Source organism: Camellia sinensis, chromosome 4 (assembly GCF_055761805.1).
Source record: "Camellia sinensis isolate YWXY chromosome 4, ASM5576180v1, whole genome shotgun sequence".
Lineage (NCBI taxonomy): Eukaryota > Viridiplantae > Streptophyta > Magnoliopsida > Ericales > Theaceae > Camellia > Camellia sinensis.
The window spans coordinates 212207382-212224537 of NC_138964.1; the positions used below are offsets into that span (position 1 = coordinate 212207382).

A 17156-nucleotide genomic window follows, 5' to 3' on the forward strand; every position below is an offset into this window, starting at 1 on the left:
ACGTGACATCTACATAAACATAACGTGTCACGTTACGTTTCACAAACTTATTAGGTTTTTGATTTTTTTAATTGAATGTGAAAATGTTACTTTCTATGGAAACATTCAATTTTCTATATATGATTTTGCCATTATGGTGTATAATTGTATATTAATACCATTTATTTACAACTCATAGGATCTTATGGAATACATTCATATCTAAATTGGACTTAAGACTCCATAAGAAATTACACATGACTTAACATAATATAAATGTCCGAAATATGACTTATAAATAAGTCTCTCAACAAAATAAGAGTGTTATAGCCTTAAATTGAAGTGTGAATAATATTAATCATTCCTTGACACTAGTTTACTAGTTAGCATCCGTTTGGGAAGTGAGTTGGCTTTTTGGTTATTTTGGCTATTTTAACCTAGGCTAAAAAGTTTGGTTTGGAAAAGGCATTTTGGCTTTTTAGCCTTTTTACCTTTTTTTGTGAGAGAAAAGTGTAATGATTATGGATTGAATGTGATATTTTGTTTGTTGTGGCTAAAATAGCCTATTTTGTCTTTTGTGACTATTTTAGCCCCAACATTCCTTGCCAAACGGACTCTTAATATTTTTGTCTTTAATAAACTTTTTAAAAATATACATTAATTTTTTTATATGAATTTATAGTAGATGATCCTTTAAGATAAAAAATGAAATTGCTAAAGACAAAAATAAAATAATTTTTTTTAATTTTTATTTTAAAAAAAAGTTGACGTATCCTTGTTTAGTTTTTAGGACAGTCTTGTCTAGACTAACCTTAAAAAATATATTTTTTTTTATTCAAAATTTTAAAAAGTTAATTAAAGACAACAAGAAACTTGAAAAATGACACAATATGTAAGTTGCTGCTAAAAAAACTTTTGTATTCATAGACAAAAACTTGCCGTCAAATTAAGGTTATATTTGGTAATAGCTTAAAAATTAACTTTTTTTTTGGTCTGTAATGATATGTTTTTGGCTCAATATTCTCCTCCTCTTCTTCTTCTTCCTTTTTTTTTTTTTTTACCTTCAAGAGTTTTAGAACAAAATCCCTCAAAGCAAAAATATAATAAAATAAAATAATGCAAAGAATGACCAAAACAAATTTATTAAATTGGAAAAATATACATTTTTTTCTTTAACAATAAATAAATAAATTAGAGATGATGTTTGCAAAGGAACTTGACTTTGAAGTCGTTTGCAAAGGAACAATAAAAGACATAATCCAACAAAATAGTCAACCCACAAAGATAGTCCAGTTGGTTGAGAGAGAGTAACTCTGGAACGAGCAGTAAACTTTGGACATCTTGAATTTGATTCCCATCCCCAACTAGATTACTAGTGGGCCACTGCCTCTTAGCCGAGTTGATCGGCTCAGAGCCCCAAGATTAGTCGAGGTATGCGTCCTAAAAAAACGCTAACCCGGATACTCAGTTGTCAAAAAAAATAAAAAATAATAATCCAACAAAACAGTTGTGTTCAAATTCGAGATGATGTTTTTAGTGATTTTGTCAAGGCACATCTCTTCTTTCAATTTTACTTTGTTGTAGTTTCCAATTACAATTTGATCATTTGCAACAATTGACCTCATTTCTTTCAATTTTACTTTGTTGTAGCTTCCAATTACAATTTGATGATTTGTAACAATTGACCTCATTTCTGATAATATTTTTAATCATATCATTAGCACATATATTTATTCCCCTTTGAATTTTTTTTATTAGTATATATTTTGTATTCTTCCTCTTGTATTTGGAGGTATGCCCCTCATAATATCTTTATTCTTTTGAATTGCTTAATAAACTTCTCATTTACCCCCAAAAAATAAATAAATAAAATCTTTACAAATTTGTCTTTAGTTAAGTTTTGGTAGACCATTAAGCATGCAATGGTGCAAATATCTTGATCTTTCATCTTTTTGCTTATGCATAATATAATATATAATGCATGTACTTTTTGCCTCCCAAAGATTAATTCTAATTTCTATGTACATATTATGTACAAAGTCTACTCTTTCATGTTGTCTTTAGCTTCTTTTTCAAACATAGCGGCTGCATTATTTTATTTATTTGGTCCCATGTGAATTTAAATCTGATCAGATTATACTATAAAATTTAAGAGATTAACCATGTTAGTGTTAGTCTTAACCTTAACATGAAAAGTTATTTGGTGGTTCAGAATATTAATTTCAGACCATTTACTTTAGACATTTGTTTTATTGTCTCTAAAAATATTATCAGTGCGTTTAGTTTGAGTTTTCTGAATTAAATTTTTTGAAAATTAAATTTTTTGATTTTTGTGTTTTTTTGTTTTTAGTGAATATTTTTAAAATTTTAAACATTTTTTTTATTTTTTTAAATGCAGCTTACTTAGATGTATCTAAAAAGTAAAAAATTTGTGGAAAAATATTTTAAAAAATTAATAAATAAATAAAAATACAAAAAAAATGTACTGAATTCTTGTATTTTTTTATATTTTTGGTATTTAGTGAATTTTTAAAAGATTTTTTTTATAATTTTTTTAGTTTTTAGGTGTATTTATGTTAAGTATATCTTAAAAGTAAAAAAAAAAAAAAAAAATTGCTTAAAATATTTTAAAAAATTCAATAAAAACAAAAATATACGAAAAATAAGAAAGTAAAATTTTTTAAAAAATATTTTTTAAAAAATGGAACTAAGCAAGCTGTATCATATTTTATTATGTTAACCGATCAAATTTAATATGAGTCATCAAATGTATTTGCACTACAAGCATAATATAATGCGCCCCCATAACATGTTCAATACATTGTGGACACAAACTTCAAGATTAAAATAATGACTTGCCTAACACCAGAGTTAGGCGCAAAAAAACAAACACTAGAAAACTACCGTAAACCACCATCTCAATCACTGAATTAATGTATATCTCTAATGTTTGAATTCAAGTCTCCTGTTTGGTGGAATAAGACTTATTTTTCAGTACATAGAGTATATGTGGTGAGACCTTAGCTTCTATTCCACGTAGGTGTAATTGAGATTTTTTATAAATTTTTGTGTGCTGTTAGGAAATGATGTTACTTGACGAGTATACAGAGGAACCTATTTGTATATCTATTTAATTGAATCAATAAAAAAAAAATTATAAAAAAAAAATTTAATATCTAATGAAACGCACCTTCTTTATACATGGATCTGTAATTTTTAGGTACTCGGTGATTTAATCCATCAGTTATTCAATGTAGGTAACATTTTTTTTTTCATGTGTTACATAAACCATTGATGTGATATATAACCACTTTTAATTTTTAACTATTGAACATTTTTTTTTAACAGCTCTTTTATTTATACAAAAATTAATTACATAATCAAATGTAATCTTCTTACATAGGTGTAAAACTATAAAATTCACTTTATAAAAATTATATAATCGATTCTTGTATTTATTCTTTAAAATTTTGTTTTTTCTTATGGCTTCTTAAGGGGGTGTCAGTGCATGTGCATGGAGTGCTTTATTCCTTTTGTTTTTTGGTCGGGGCTGAGTCCACCACTGGCTGGCGACCCTAATAAGAGTGGGTTAATACTGACGCCTTTGGTCCGAACCCATCTGACCCACTTGTTTTGTCCAACATGGACCAATTCTAGCTTTCATTTTTTCCTTTTTCCTTTTTTTTTTTTTTATAAATTACAAACACACTTTATAAAATTTATTTAAAATATAAATTATTCTGTATATTTCTAAAAATTACATTCAATCTCTTCCAATTTTTAATTGCATAACAAATGACCTTAAGTCAATTAATAATTTTTAATAATATCATAAATATATTTCAATTAACAATTCAGATAATTTTATTGTTGCATACGAGAGTAGTAAATAATTTTATTTTTTCTACTAATTATGTTAAACAAAAAATCCTGATAAAGGGTTATTAATATTTTTTAAAACTACAGAAAAAAAATCTATATTTTAAACAAATTACATAAAGTGTATTTGTCATTTATCATTTTTTTTTTTTTTTAATTCTTTGTCATCTTTTGGGTGTTGTGTAGTGACTGGTGATAATTGTTTGTTTTTGAGGTTGAGTATTCTATTTTGCATGTAAATGTTAGCATTATTGATTAAAAATGACTTAGAAGTCTAATTTCAAAAGTTGAACTTTGCGTAAAAATTGTACGGAAAATAAATTTAACGGATGTGCACTAACCTGGCTATTAAGAGCATCTTTATCTGAATTATCAATTCTGATGTGGCACTTTTGACAATAACATTAGACATCTAATTATGCTTTTAAAAAATGAGGTGTCAATTTGGCACGTCTTAGCGATGTCAAATTGGACATACTAAAAAAAATATGTTAAATTGTTTTATTTTTATTATTTTAAAGATAAGAACCAATATAAGAGTTCAAACTAATTACAAACATTTCAAATAATGATTTTTGGTACATTGAAAAAAAGTTAAATACGTGAAAGCAAGAGAGAGAGAGCCTGTCAAAGGGAGAAAGAAACTTGTACCTTTGATTTGTAAAATAAGTGTTAGGGATTCTAAAAAAATTATTAAAAATTCTACACAATATTCATATAAGTGTGAAACCCGTATAATGTAGGTGTCACACCCATAAAAGTATTATGTGAAATTTTAAATAATTTTTTTGAGTTTCGGGACAAACATCGGGCATAAAGAAATACCCTAACTAGAGCAGAATGCCATCATTAAAAATTAAATGCTTTACCTTCTTTTCTACATAAATAAATAAATAAACTCTAGTGCCAAGTAATGCAAATTTTAGGTCAATCATATTTTCTACAATGTATATATTTTTTTAGATCTTATTAACATGTGTCATTTGAGCATATTTAACACAAATTTTAAAAAATTATATGCTCTTTATTACACTTCCCTTCATGTAGAATGTACAACACTTTCAAATTTCATACTCTAACAAAATCAAATGAAATGTAAATGCAAATTTATTTTTTAAATGACAAATCAAACTCAAATTGTGTTTTATAATGTTGCATTTCATTTTAAGGGCATAATCACCTTCCTACTTTCATGTAACAAGGATATTTTTTTAACAAATAACATTCATTCCCCACAAGATGACAATAAAGTGAGTGAATATAGCTTTCCCATATTTTTATCCAACCAATGATTTTATAAGTGAAATTAGAGCACATTTTTGTTAAGTTCAATAACATTAGGTTAATGTAAGAGGTGTCCTCGCATATTGTTAGCAAAAGTACGAAGTTACCACCACAAATCAGAAGACACGGTTACAAGAATCTTTTTGTCATTTTGCTCAATTAACGGCATGCTCAGTTAAAGCAAATAAATGCATTACTTTTTTACTACCACAAAACAAGAGCTTAAAACAAATGAAAAATAAAAATAAAAAACATGATTCCGGCGCAACCACTGGAAACCAAAACATATTGTACAAACATTTATCTGATCAGTAACGGGAAATCTACTAAGCACCACAGAGCGACTGAAAGTGATGACATGGAAATTCAAACTCAATCAGTATGGGCTTCCAAAACGGCGAGTTATACTCTCGGGAACAATTGGCTCACCCGTGAAAGGGTCGAATTTGTAAGGTTCACCGGTGAAAGGATCAAACCTAACTTGGGCTCGTGTAGGTTGACGATCACTAGCAGCAGAAGATATTGGGGTAGAATCCAATCCGACCTTGCCATAAGATGTAGAAGAAGCTGGTGTTCGGTGCAAGGGGACAGGACTAGTTTCTTCCATTCTCCCAAAGCCTACTCGACTAGTAGATAGAGAATGAGTTGAAAATGGAGAGGAATAGCGAGATGCATACGTGCCATACCTACAAAAGAAGGGGGGGAAAACTTATCAAGCAAAATGGTGCAAAATAAAATTTGGTCATATGCCCAAAAGACTGAAATAACCATATGAGCATGAAATTGGGAGTATAAAAAGCTAACCCAGACATAGTTGTGCCCATGCGTGAACTGAGAGGATCAACAGCTGAATGATGAACTCTACTAGAGAAGCTGGACAGTTGTAACTCCTTTGAGGTAATATCGTCTATCCTTGACAAATTCACAGCATGGTGATTGAGTCCCAGCCTATCAACCTGGTGCTGACCCTGCCGTAGCCAAGTGAACGAATAAAGTCCACAATTATTAGTCATGTCATTGAAACAGTCCATTAAGATGGAAGAGATAGTATGTTCAATTCACAGAAACAAGAGACATACCCTAGAAATTAATGCAGCAAGATACTCTCCCTTATTAAGCCTATCTGCCCCTGATAACATGAACTACAAAAGAGAGATGCAGGAAGATGAGATCACAAAAGAAGAATTGCAAGCATTGGCTTCAAGTGTTCAAATTGAAAATGTAAGGCAATATATATAATAAAAGCACAACTGTCCACTCAAAAATTATCGAAGGGGTAAAATTTGGAAGGAGATGTAACAATGCTGGACCTGATCAAGGATAGATATAGCAGAAGATTCAGGTAGTTCTTTGAGGCTTGTTAGACTTTGAATGCTTATCTGCCGATGAACAAAATCAATATTAAGCACTTGATGGTAAATTGTCTGATCAAAAGAAGGATGCAACATGTATCAACCCACATACAGGTGAAACAAAGAGTGCAAAAGTTTGCTCTAGATGCATCCTAGGTTGATTTTTTTTTTTTTTTTTCTATTTTGGTCTCTTTATTGCACACTGTTTAATGTATAGTAATCTCATTGAGTTGCTACTCAAGGACTCAGTTAATCAACTCATTACATATCTACATATACAATTTGAAGCATAAAATAATCACATCAAACGGCATTGAGTCCAGAAATTTCTATGTGCAAGTTTATTTGCAGGAATAGAATATTTGTAATCTTCCGTGGAATAGTTTAATTAAATACTTTTTTCTCATTTATGCCATTTCTTTTTTATTTTTCTGGATTATCAATTAAAGAATCCAATGCTATGGAGATCCTGTCTAGAGAGCATACTAGCCTTTAGTCTCAGAGGATGAAATATACATATAAGAGAAGGAATCTCAACTTACTGAAGTTGATTTTTGCTCTAGTTGAAATTATTACTCCTTGAGAATAGTTGAAACCTCCATTTCTAAAAGTAGATCAATAGATGGAAAATTAAAGGGATACCATTCTGTAAGTCTTGCTTTCTCAAAATATGAATGGGGATGCTTTCAAGGTTCCCACTAAGTTCAGATGCCATGCTATATATAATGGCAATAACAATTACGCTTGTAGATTTGTTGTAATATGCACAACCAGCTATGCTGATCATATATCATCTTCAGACCTAATCCATGAAGAAACCCAACTGCACTTCTTAAGAAAGTTTCACTGAAAAGTCAATTTTAACTATCAATATGTGCTGGAAATTTGTGTTAATATATATAACATGATAGTGGTGTTGGTGAAGGATAGTGGCATGTATAGAATATGATAGTGGTGTTGGTGGTAGATAGTGGCATGTATATAATATGATAGTGGTGTTGGTGAAGGATAGTGGCATGTATAGAATATGATAGTGGTGTTGGTGGTAGATAGTGGCATGTATATAATATGATAGTGGTAGATAATGGTAATATATAATATGTAAGTGGCATATAATGGGTTATAATGATGTTTGTAATATCTCCTATATAAGGAGTGTCATTTGGTCTTATAAGATAAGAAGTTTTGAATATAACAGAAATATATTCCTTCTTCCTCATATTTTCGGAGTTCTTCTTCCTCATATTTTCTAAGTTGGTATCAGAACAACAAAAAACACAGCAGCCCTAAAACCGTCATAGCCATGTCGGAAGTCACGTCCGAAACCACTTCAACCCCTGCCGCTGCCATTCCGGTGAAAACGTCCAACTCTCACTCTGTCCAAATCACCACCATCCGCCTAAATGGTGATAATTTTCTCCGCTGGTCACAATCTGTCCGGATGTATATCCGTGGGCAAGGAAAGATCGGTTACATCACTGGTGACAAGAAGGCTTCAGCTATTAATGATCCGCTATTCGACAGTTGGGACGCTGAAAACTCCATGGTTATGACATGGTTGGTCAATTCCATGGAGGAGGATATAAGCTCTAATTACATGTGCTATACTACTGCACAAGAATTGTGGGATAATGTTAGTCAGATGTATTCTGACCTAGGAAATCAATCTCAAGTTTTCGAATTAACTTTGAAGTTGGGAGAGATTCGTCAAGGAGATGATTCCGTCACCAAATATTTCAATTCATTGAAAAGGTTGTGGCAGGATCTTGACATCTTCAACACATACGAATGGAAATCGGTTGACAACTGCAACCACCACAAGAAAACTGTGGAAGACAGCCGTATTTACAAGTTTCTTGCCGGCCTCAACATTGAGTTCGATGAAGTGCGAGGAAGAATTATTGGCAGACCTCCTCTCCCATCCATTGGCGAAATATTTGCCGAAGTCAGAAGGGAAGAGAGCCGAAGGAGCGTCATGCTTAAGAAAAAAGGTACTGGTGAATCAATTGAAATTTCTGCTTTAATTAGCGATGTTGCGGCCAACAAGGCTGCAAATTACCAGCGCAGGTTTGATGATAAGCCACGGGTCTGGTGTGATTTTTGCAACAAGCCTCGCCATACACGCGAAACGTGTTGGAAGATCCATGGCAAACCTGTCAACTGGAAAAGCAGCAAACAAGGAGAGAAAGATCGTGGCTTTCCTACCGCTAATGAAGCCGATTCAGGTCCCTTCAACAAAGAGCAGATTGATCAACTCTTAAAGCTGATAAAATCCAACTCCTCATCCGATACTCCTAGTGTTTTGTTGGCACAAACAAGTAGAAATCCTAAAGCCTTCTCTTGCCTAAACTTCTCTCCGTGGATCATAGATTCCGGTGCCTCCGATCACATGACTAGTTTTTCCCATTTATTTAGTATCTATTTCCCTTGTTCTGGTCATGACAAAATTAGAATAGCCGATGGTAGTTTTTCACCTATTGCAGGAAAAGGATTTATTAAACTAACTGAGAAAATTAATCTCAATGCTGTTCTTCACGTCCCCAACTTAGCCTGTAACCTTTTGTCTGTCAGTAAACTATCTAAGGATTCTAATTGTCGTGTTACATTTTTTGAATCCCATTGTGAATTTCAAGACCAGAACTCGGGGATAATGATTGGGCGTGCTAGGATGCTTGAAGGTCTTTACTACTTTGATGAAGTACCTGTTAGTAATAAAAAAGCTCAGAGCTTTAATAGTACTAGTTCAATCTCTGTTCAAGAAAAAATAATGCTATGGCACTATAGGCTAGGACATCCTAGTTTTCTTTATCTGAAACATTTATTTCCAGAATTATTTAAAGGGATTGATTGTTCTTCTTTTCATTGTGAAAGTTGCATTTTTGCAAAATTTCATCGCTCTACTTATTTGCCAAAACCTTACCAGGCTTCCAAACCTTTTTATTTGATTCATAGTGATGTTTGGGGCCCTTCTAAAATCACCACTCTTTCTGGTAAAAAATGGTTTGTTACATTTATTGATGACCATACCCGCTTATGTTGGATTTATTTGATGAATAAAAAATCTGACGTGAAAAATTTATTCACAAATTTTTACAATATGATTGAAAACCAATTTCAAACCAAAATTGGTATTTTACATTCTGATAATGGAACATAATATTTCAATGAGCAGTTGGGTGAGTTTTTGGAAAAAAAGGAGATTTTTCATCAATCTACATGTCGGGATACCCCTCAACAAAATGGCATTGCAGAACGAAAAAATAAACATCTACTTGAAGTAGCACGTGCTATAATGTTTTACATGCATGTTCCTAAATATTTATGGGGTGAAGCAATTTTAACAGCCTCTTATTTGATAAACAGGATGCCTACAAAGGTGTTAACATACAAAACACCTTTTGATTGTCTCAAAACTTTTTTTCCTGACACGAGGTTGTTTTCTGATTTACACGCCAAAGTTTTTGGATGTACTGCCTATGTTCATGTTCCCAGTCAATTTCGTTCAAAACTTGACCCCCGTGCTATAAAATGTGTTTTTTTAGGTTATTCCTCAAACAAAAAGGGGTATAAGTGTTTCGATCCTCAAACCAAGAAATTTCATGTGAGTATGGATGTGTCATTTGTGGAAACAAAATCCTATTTCCCCAACACTTCTCTTCAGGGGGAGACAAGTGGAGTAGAAGACCGTTTTTGGGATATTTCTATCCCGCTCCCCAATGTCATTTATCCTACACAAAAACCACATCTGTCTGATAATGATCACTTAGGAGAACCAAGTTCTATGGTGCCTAGTCAAGAAGATTCTTGTTTAGGGGGAGAAGTACTACAAAATGATCTAAATCCTGAGCTTCAGGTTTATACTAGGAAGCGATTTCATCTGAGGAATAATGACCCGAATGTCCATCCTAATGACCCGAATGTCCACCCGAGTTCTGGCATCGAAATTTTAGGTAATCCTATTCCTTCTATTTCCGACCTTGATGTTCCTATAGCAATTAGGAAAGGTGTCCGAAATTGCATTAAACATCCTATTGCAAATTACCTCTCCTACCCAAGACTGTCTAAAAACCATAGAGCTTTCACATCTAGGATTTCACACTTGTTTGTTCCAAGGAATATACAGGAAGCATTGGATGATCCGAATTGGAAATTAGCAGTCATGGAGGAGATGAATGCTTTAAGGAGAAGTGGTACTTGGGAGATAGTTGATCTACCCAAAGACAAGAAAACAATTGGGTGTAAATGGGTGTTTACGATAAAATGTAACGCAGATGGAAGCGTTGAGAGATACAAGGCGAGACTGGTGGCTAAAGGCTTCACTCAAACTTATGGGATCGACTATCAGGAGACGTTTGCTCCTGTTGCTAAAATAAATTCCATCAGAGTACTGTTATTTCTTGCAGTAAATTCAGATTGGCCTCTACATCAACTTGACATTAAAAATGCATTTCTCAATGGTGATCTTGAAGAGGAGGTGTTTATGAGCCTACCGCCGGGATTTGAGCAGAGACTTGGAAGCGACAGAGTATGCAGATTGAACAAATCATTATACGGACTCAAACAATCACCAAGAGCGTGGTTTGAACGCTTTGGGAAGGCAGTTATCAGTTGTGGCTTCTCGCAGAGTCAAGCAGATCACACAATATTTTATAAACATTCAAAAAACGGTAAAATTACAATTTTGATTGTTTATGTTGATGACATCATTTTAACTGGTAATGATGAAGCAGAGTTAGCAGCCCTCAAAGAGAAACTCGCAAAAGAATTTCACATTAAGGATCTGGGAGCCCTCAAGTATTTCCTCGGAATGGAATTTGCAAGATCCAAGGAAGGTATATTCGTTAATCAGAGAAAATATGTTCTTGATCTCCTTGGAGAAACAGGTATGCTTGGTTGTAAGATGGTGGAGACTCCGATCGAGCCTAACTTGAAGTTACAAGCTGCTAAGGCTGAAGAAGTCAAAGAGAGGGAACAATATCAGCGACTTGTAGGGAAATTGATTTACTTGTCTCATACGCGGCCTGATATTGCCTTTGCAGTCAGCATGGTAAGTCAGTTCATGCACTCACCAGGGGCAGAGCACTTTGAGGCCGTTTATAAGATCTTAAGATATTTGAAAGGAACTCCAGGGAGAGGCTTACTGTTCAAGAAACATGGACATCTTCAAGTTGCAGTATACACAGATGCAGACTGGGCAGGAAGTGTTACAGACAGGAGATCAACATCCGGATACTGCTCCTTTGTAGGTGGGAACCTAGTTACATGGCGGAGTAAAAAACAGAATGTGGTAGCTAGAAGTAGTGCAGAAGCAGAGTTCACAGCTGTTGCCCATGGAATCTGTGAAGTAATGTGGATTAAAAGAATTCTTGAAGAATTAAAGCTTTCTCACCCGACACCTATGAAGGTCTATTGTGACAACAAAGCAGCTATATCTATAGCTCATAATCCAGTTCTACATGATCGCACAAAACATATAGAAGTGGATAAACATTTCATCAAGGAGAAAATCAATGCTGGCATAATTTGTATGACCTACCTTCCAACAGGTGAACAATTAGCTGATGTGCTAACGAAGGGACTACACAAGAAGCAATTTGATAAGCTGACTAGCATGCTGGCTATGGAAGATATCTTCAAACCAGCTTGAGGGGGAGTGCTGGAAATTTGTGTTAATGTATATAACATGATAGTGGTGTTGGTGAAAGATAGTGGCATGCATAGAATATGATAGTAGTGTTGGTGGTAGATAGTGGCATGTATATAATATGATAGTGGTGTTGGTGAAGGATAGTGGCATGTATAGAATATGATAGTGGTGTTGGTGGTAGATAGTGGCATGTATATAATATGATAGTGGTAGATAGTGGTAATATATAATATGTAAGTGGCATATAATGGGTTATAATGATGTTTGTAATATCTCCTATATAAGGAGTGTCATTTGGTCTTGTAAGATAAGAAGTTTTGAATATAACAGAAATATATTCCTTCTTCCTCATATTTTCGGAGTTCTTCTTCCTCATATTTTCTAAGTATATGTTAACGATATGTTACATACAAGAGACATACATTTAAGTTGCAATTTTTTACTTTCAACGTTATATTTTCACCAGCCAACTTTAGTTAGCTGCTTACCCCTTAATGCACATGCAATCAAATGAGATCCAATGGTTATAATTAGTTCAATTCTCTTTCTTAAAAGGTGACAATGATTTGCACTGTGTTCACCAATGACTACAATCCAACAGATGCAAAACCCAGTGAATAAGTCAGTGTACCAGAGCCCAGACAAAACTTGTAATAAATTGGTATATTGATTTTCCTTATTTTGGACATTCAAGCATGTCTGCAATCAAGAAAACTGACTCAGTGCATGGCTATGAATTCTTCTGTTAAACAACTTTAGGACTTACATCAAATCGAGTAGCAATACCAAGCCGCAAGATCCTAAGAAGACGCTCTTTAACAGCCACAGGTAACGAGACTACAGCAGCTTCATATGGGTCAGCAACCAGTGGTTCCTGAAGAAAATAACATGCATTCAGCATTAACAGCGCAGCAGTACATCAGCAAAGATAGAGATGCTCGGCAGAATTCACTGGTGAACCAAGTAACACTTGCCTTTTGATTTGTATTGTCTATTTTTCCAATTATTTTCACCTACAAATTATCCTAAATACATGCACACTTCCACACAAATATTTTCCAATATTAAAACCTCATTGAAGTACTGCCAAGGTCATAACCTTCAGTTGAGATCTGTTTTTCTTTTTGGATTAGTATCAATTGAGATATTTGTTTTTACAATTTGTTTTTACATTAAAAAAAAACACACCATATGTTTTAACAGTATGATAGTGCGACTGAAACAAAAATTATTCTCAACAACATTGAATATAGATGCGGAAAATTAAAAAATTAGGATCAAAAGAAATCAACCTCTAGCGAGTACTTCATTTCTTGAGCTCCTGATTTAAGGCCACCAGAAGTACTGAAGATCTGTTCATCCTTTGAAAATTTAGAGTGACTTGAAATCTTACTTGCTGGTTTGATTTGAGGATCATCACGAGCTCGTTTCTTACTTTTTCCAATAGGCCTTGCAACTTCCACCTGTGAAGTGTCAGCACAAAAAATATTTGACCTTCAGTGCAACTCCAAATCAGATATCTTATCAATAGATTGCAATTCAACAAGTATACAACTTCAGGATATTTGTGAATTCTAAAATCACCAGGAGCTTAAATGAAGGACCTCCATTTGGTCCCTGGACTGCCTTTCCATTCATTTCCGTGATTGCATTGTCAAGGTCCTACACACAGAAAATGAAGATTTATCACTAAAGCATCACGAAATTCAGAATTAAAAACAAAGTCAACTCGACTTTTGTGAATCCTCTTTTTTGTTGGTTAATTTTATAGGACAGTTACATTTTGGGGAGGGCATTTAGTGTTTATTATATGGTATCTATTTCCTTTTGTTTCTTTTGATGTACCGGGGTGACATCCCTTGGCGTCCATCTAATACAATTCTATACTCGTCACAAAAATTTCAAAAAAAATTACAAAATGCAAGATACAGCAGTGCATTGGACATGCTGTTAAAAAAATAAGACCAAAAAAGTCATATTAAGGAATAGGATGACATATACAAGGGACCAAAATGAAAAAGTGCACTAAACTCTTAAAAAAATAAAAAAAATAAAAAATAAATAAATAAATAAATAAAACAGGAATCATGTTTATTATTTTGGCAAAGAAATTATAAATCAAAATACAACAATCAGCCAAAATTTATATTCAATGGGTAAAGTCTCCCAACTATATTTCAAATGGATTGGTTATCCATATTGTTAGAATTTCCCATCTTTACCTTCACCTACTCCACTACACATCTTTACCTTCACCTACTCCACTACACACTCCACTTCACCTACCTCCACTTCACCACACACTCCACTTCACCTAACCCTTCACCTACTCCACTACACATCTTTACCTTCACCTACTCCACTACACACTCCACTTCACCTACCTCCACTTCACCACACACTCCACTTCACCTAACCCACTATCACCTCCACTACACTCCACTTCACCTAACCCACTATCACCTCCGCTACACCTACTAGCACATTTTCTTCTATATATAGATTGTATAGGAATTGTAATTTATCAATCATCATGTATCTATCAATCAATCAATAATACATAAATACTTACATGGTATCAGAGCAAGGTTAAGAAATTAATATTTTTCGCTTCACCGGCGGGCGGCAACCTCGCCTTGACCGCCCGCCGGACCTCAACCTATTCCGCTTGAATTTTCTACACATACCTTGATCACTCTGCATCTCCTCCTCCTCCTCCATCATCGTTCGCCGGATGATTCATGGCTGACGATAAGGAGATCTCTGCCCCAGTTGTTGATGCAAATGATGCAGTCACTGGTATTTGGTGCCACAGAATATACAACCTCAATTGATATTTGGTCAGCTGGTTGTGTTCTTGCTGAGCTTCTTTTAGGCCAGCCATTGTTCCCTGGAGAAAGTGCAGTAGACCAGCTTGTGGAGATTATCAAGGTTCTTGGTACACCAACTCGGGAAGAAGTTCGTTGTATGAATCCGAATTATACTGATTTTAGGTTTCCACAAATAAAGGCGCATCCTTGGCACAAGGTTTTCCACCACCGGATGCCTCCTGAAGCAATTGATCTTGCCTCACGGCTACTGAAGATTCCCCAGAAGGAAAGCTAGACGATACCAGGATTTGCTTTCCTAGTATTAGGTCTGTAATTTTATCATCACCAGCCTCAGCCACATTCAGATCAAAATCAAGGTAGTCCTGGCGCTGCTTTGAACTGTTAAGGCTCCCCCCGATGGTAAGAGTTTTGTCAGCTTCAAGAATTCTATGAGATGATGCTGGGCGAAAAGCACTAGTTGCAGCAGATCCTTTCCATCCATGAGCGCCCTCAAACTGCAAAGGAGATACAGGCAATCCAGGATTCGCTGCAGCCCTTGAAGCAGAAACCACAGAGATTGGATTTACTGGGCAATCCATATCCTCAGAACAAACTTCTTGATTCAGATCAACATCACCGAAGCCTTTCTCTGCGTTGACTTCTGGTTCTTGCGCCGCATCAGTGACCTGAGAGGACTCTACATCTTGTACGCAATTTTCTGCTTCAACGTCTAGGGTTTTTTTCAAACTGCTTAAATGCTCTTCCCCTTTTGGTGAAGTCATGGCAGACAGATTGGGTCCAGTTGGCACCTCTTTAGATGCAGCCTTAACGGGATGGATTTCCTTACCAGATATAGACTCCGGGCTATCTGCAATATTCCCCAAGTCTTCGCTGTACTGCACTAGAGGCATGCGCACATCCATTCTTTGATGAGCTCGAGAACCCAGTGCTCCCATTACCTCCTCTTTTCAACTTTAAGCAGGAGTTGTCTGGAGCTTCTTCTCTCACTTTACACCCAGCCTTATCATACTCCACTCATTCTCTCTCAGTGGTCTACCTTTTTCTTTTATTATTATTATTATTATTATTATTATATCAAATAACCCATCCACTCATGTTTTCCACTGATAGTGTCCACTTTTGAACCCATTCCCACTTCTTTATTTCTTTTTAATCAAAATTTTTTTTTATTATTATTATTATTATTATTCTTATTAAAAAAAAAAAAAAAAAAAAAAAAAAAAAAAAAAAACCATTGCAAACAATTTACAAATTTGCACACCAACTCATTTTATTCATGTCGGGTCTCAACCCGATCACCATGTTTCCACCTACAAAAACACAAAAAACAACCACAGAACAAAAAATAAAATAAAATAAAATAAAATAAGATAAAATACAAACAAACACCCACATTTACAGGTGGGATTTTTCTTCTCTATTCTGCCGCCGGTCTCTTCTTCTTGCCTCCGTCCTGGACGGCCCTTGCCGGTGTTGCCTCCGTATTTCCCACTCCACTGGGCATGATCACTACTCCCTGCTCCTCCACTGCAGCATATGGCGGCCCCCCAAATCGGAACATCACGGTGGCCTTCCGCTTCAGCTCCTTGTTTTCTGCCCTTAGCACGCTTATCTCTGCTCGCGCATCCTTATACATGCGTTGGAGCAGAGCCAGCTGGGCGTTTAAATGCTGCACCTCATTTGTCCTACTCTGCAGCCGGTTCGACAAATTTGTGACCGCCGTCATGGTTTCCACGCATGACTTCAGAGTATACTGATTAGCCTTAATATCAGTTTGCACCGCCATTTTTTGCTCCACCGACCGCATCGGAAAGTTCAATGGAGCAAAACCAGAGGTGTTTGGTTGAGGTTCACTGGCCACCGCACCAGTTATTTCTCCTGTGGGCTCGTTCAGTTCTGGAAAGAGAGTGAGCAGGTTCTGGGTAGCTGGACGGGAAGAAGAGGCCATGTTTTGGGTTGCTAAGTGTTTCCGAGCAGGGTTTACAGAGTATTTCAGACTGCCAAAATTCAGAGGTTTCAAACTGGTTTGCACAGCCTCTGCCTTCGTCTTGGTTATATAGCCGAGGCAGCCACGCGCATCGCGCGCCTCTTGCCACCAGCCGACAAACGGGCACGCAAGTCAAGGCACCCACGTGCCTCGCCATCATGTCCGGCACACCTTTTGATGAATTGGGCACGCCTTTT

At 35.1% G+C, this 17156-nt stretch overlaps 1 protein-coding gene across 1 annotated transcript in view; it reads right to left on the minus strand.

Annotated features, from left to right (window-relative positions):
- Window positions 1-5271: 5271 nt before the first annotated feature.
- Window positions 5272-17156, minus strand: part of LOC114265016 (uncharacterized) — a 25659-nt gene continuing 13774 nt past the window's right edge. The window contains exons 13-19 of the mRNA XM_028205751.2: window positions 13726-13803; window positions 13434-13604; window positions 12908-13015; window positions 6453-6521; window positions 6222-6284; window positions 5947-6110; window positions 5272-5828 (exon numbers count right to left, since the gene is read on the minus strand). Of these exons, the coding sequence (XP_028061552.2) occupies window positions 5519-5828; window positions 5947-6110; window positions 6222-6284; window positions 6453-6521; window positions 12908-13015; window positions 13434-13604; window positions 13726-13803 (963 nt within the window). The 3' untranslated portion in view covers window positions 5272-5518. The remainder of the gene's footprint in view (window positions 5829-5946; window positions 6111-6221; window positions 6285-6452; window positions 6522-12907; window positions 13016-13433; window positions 13605-13725; window positions 13804-17156) is intronic.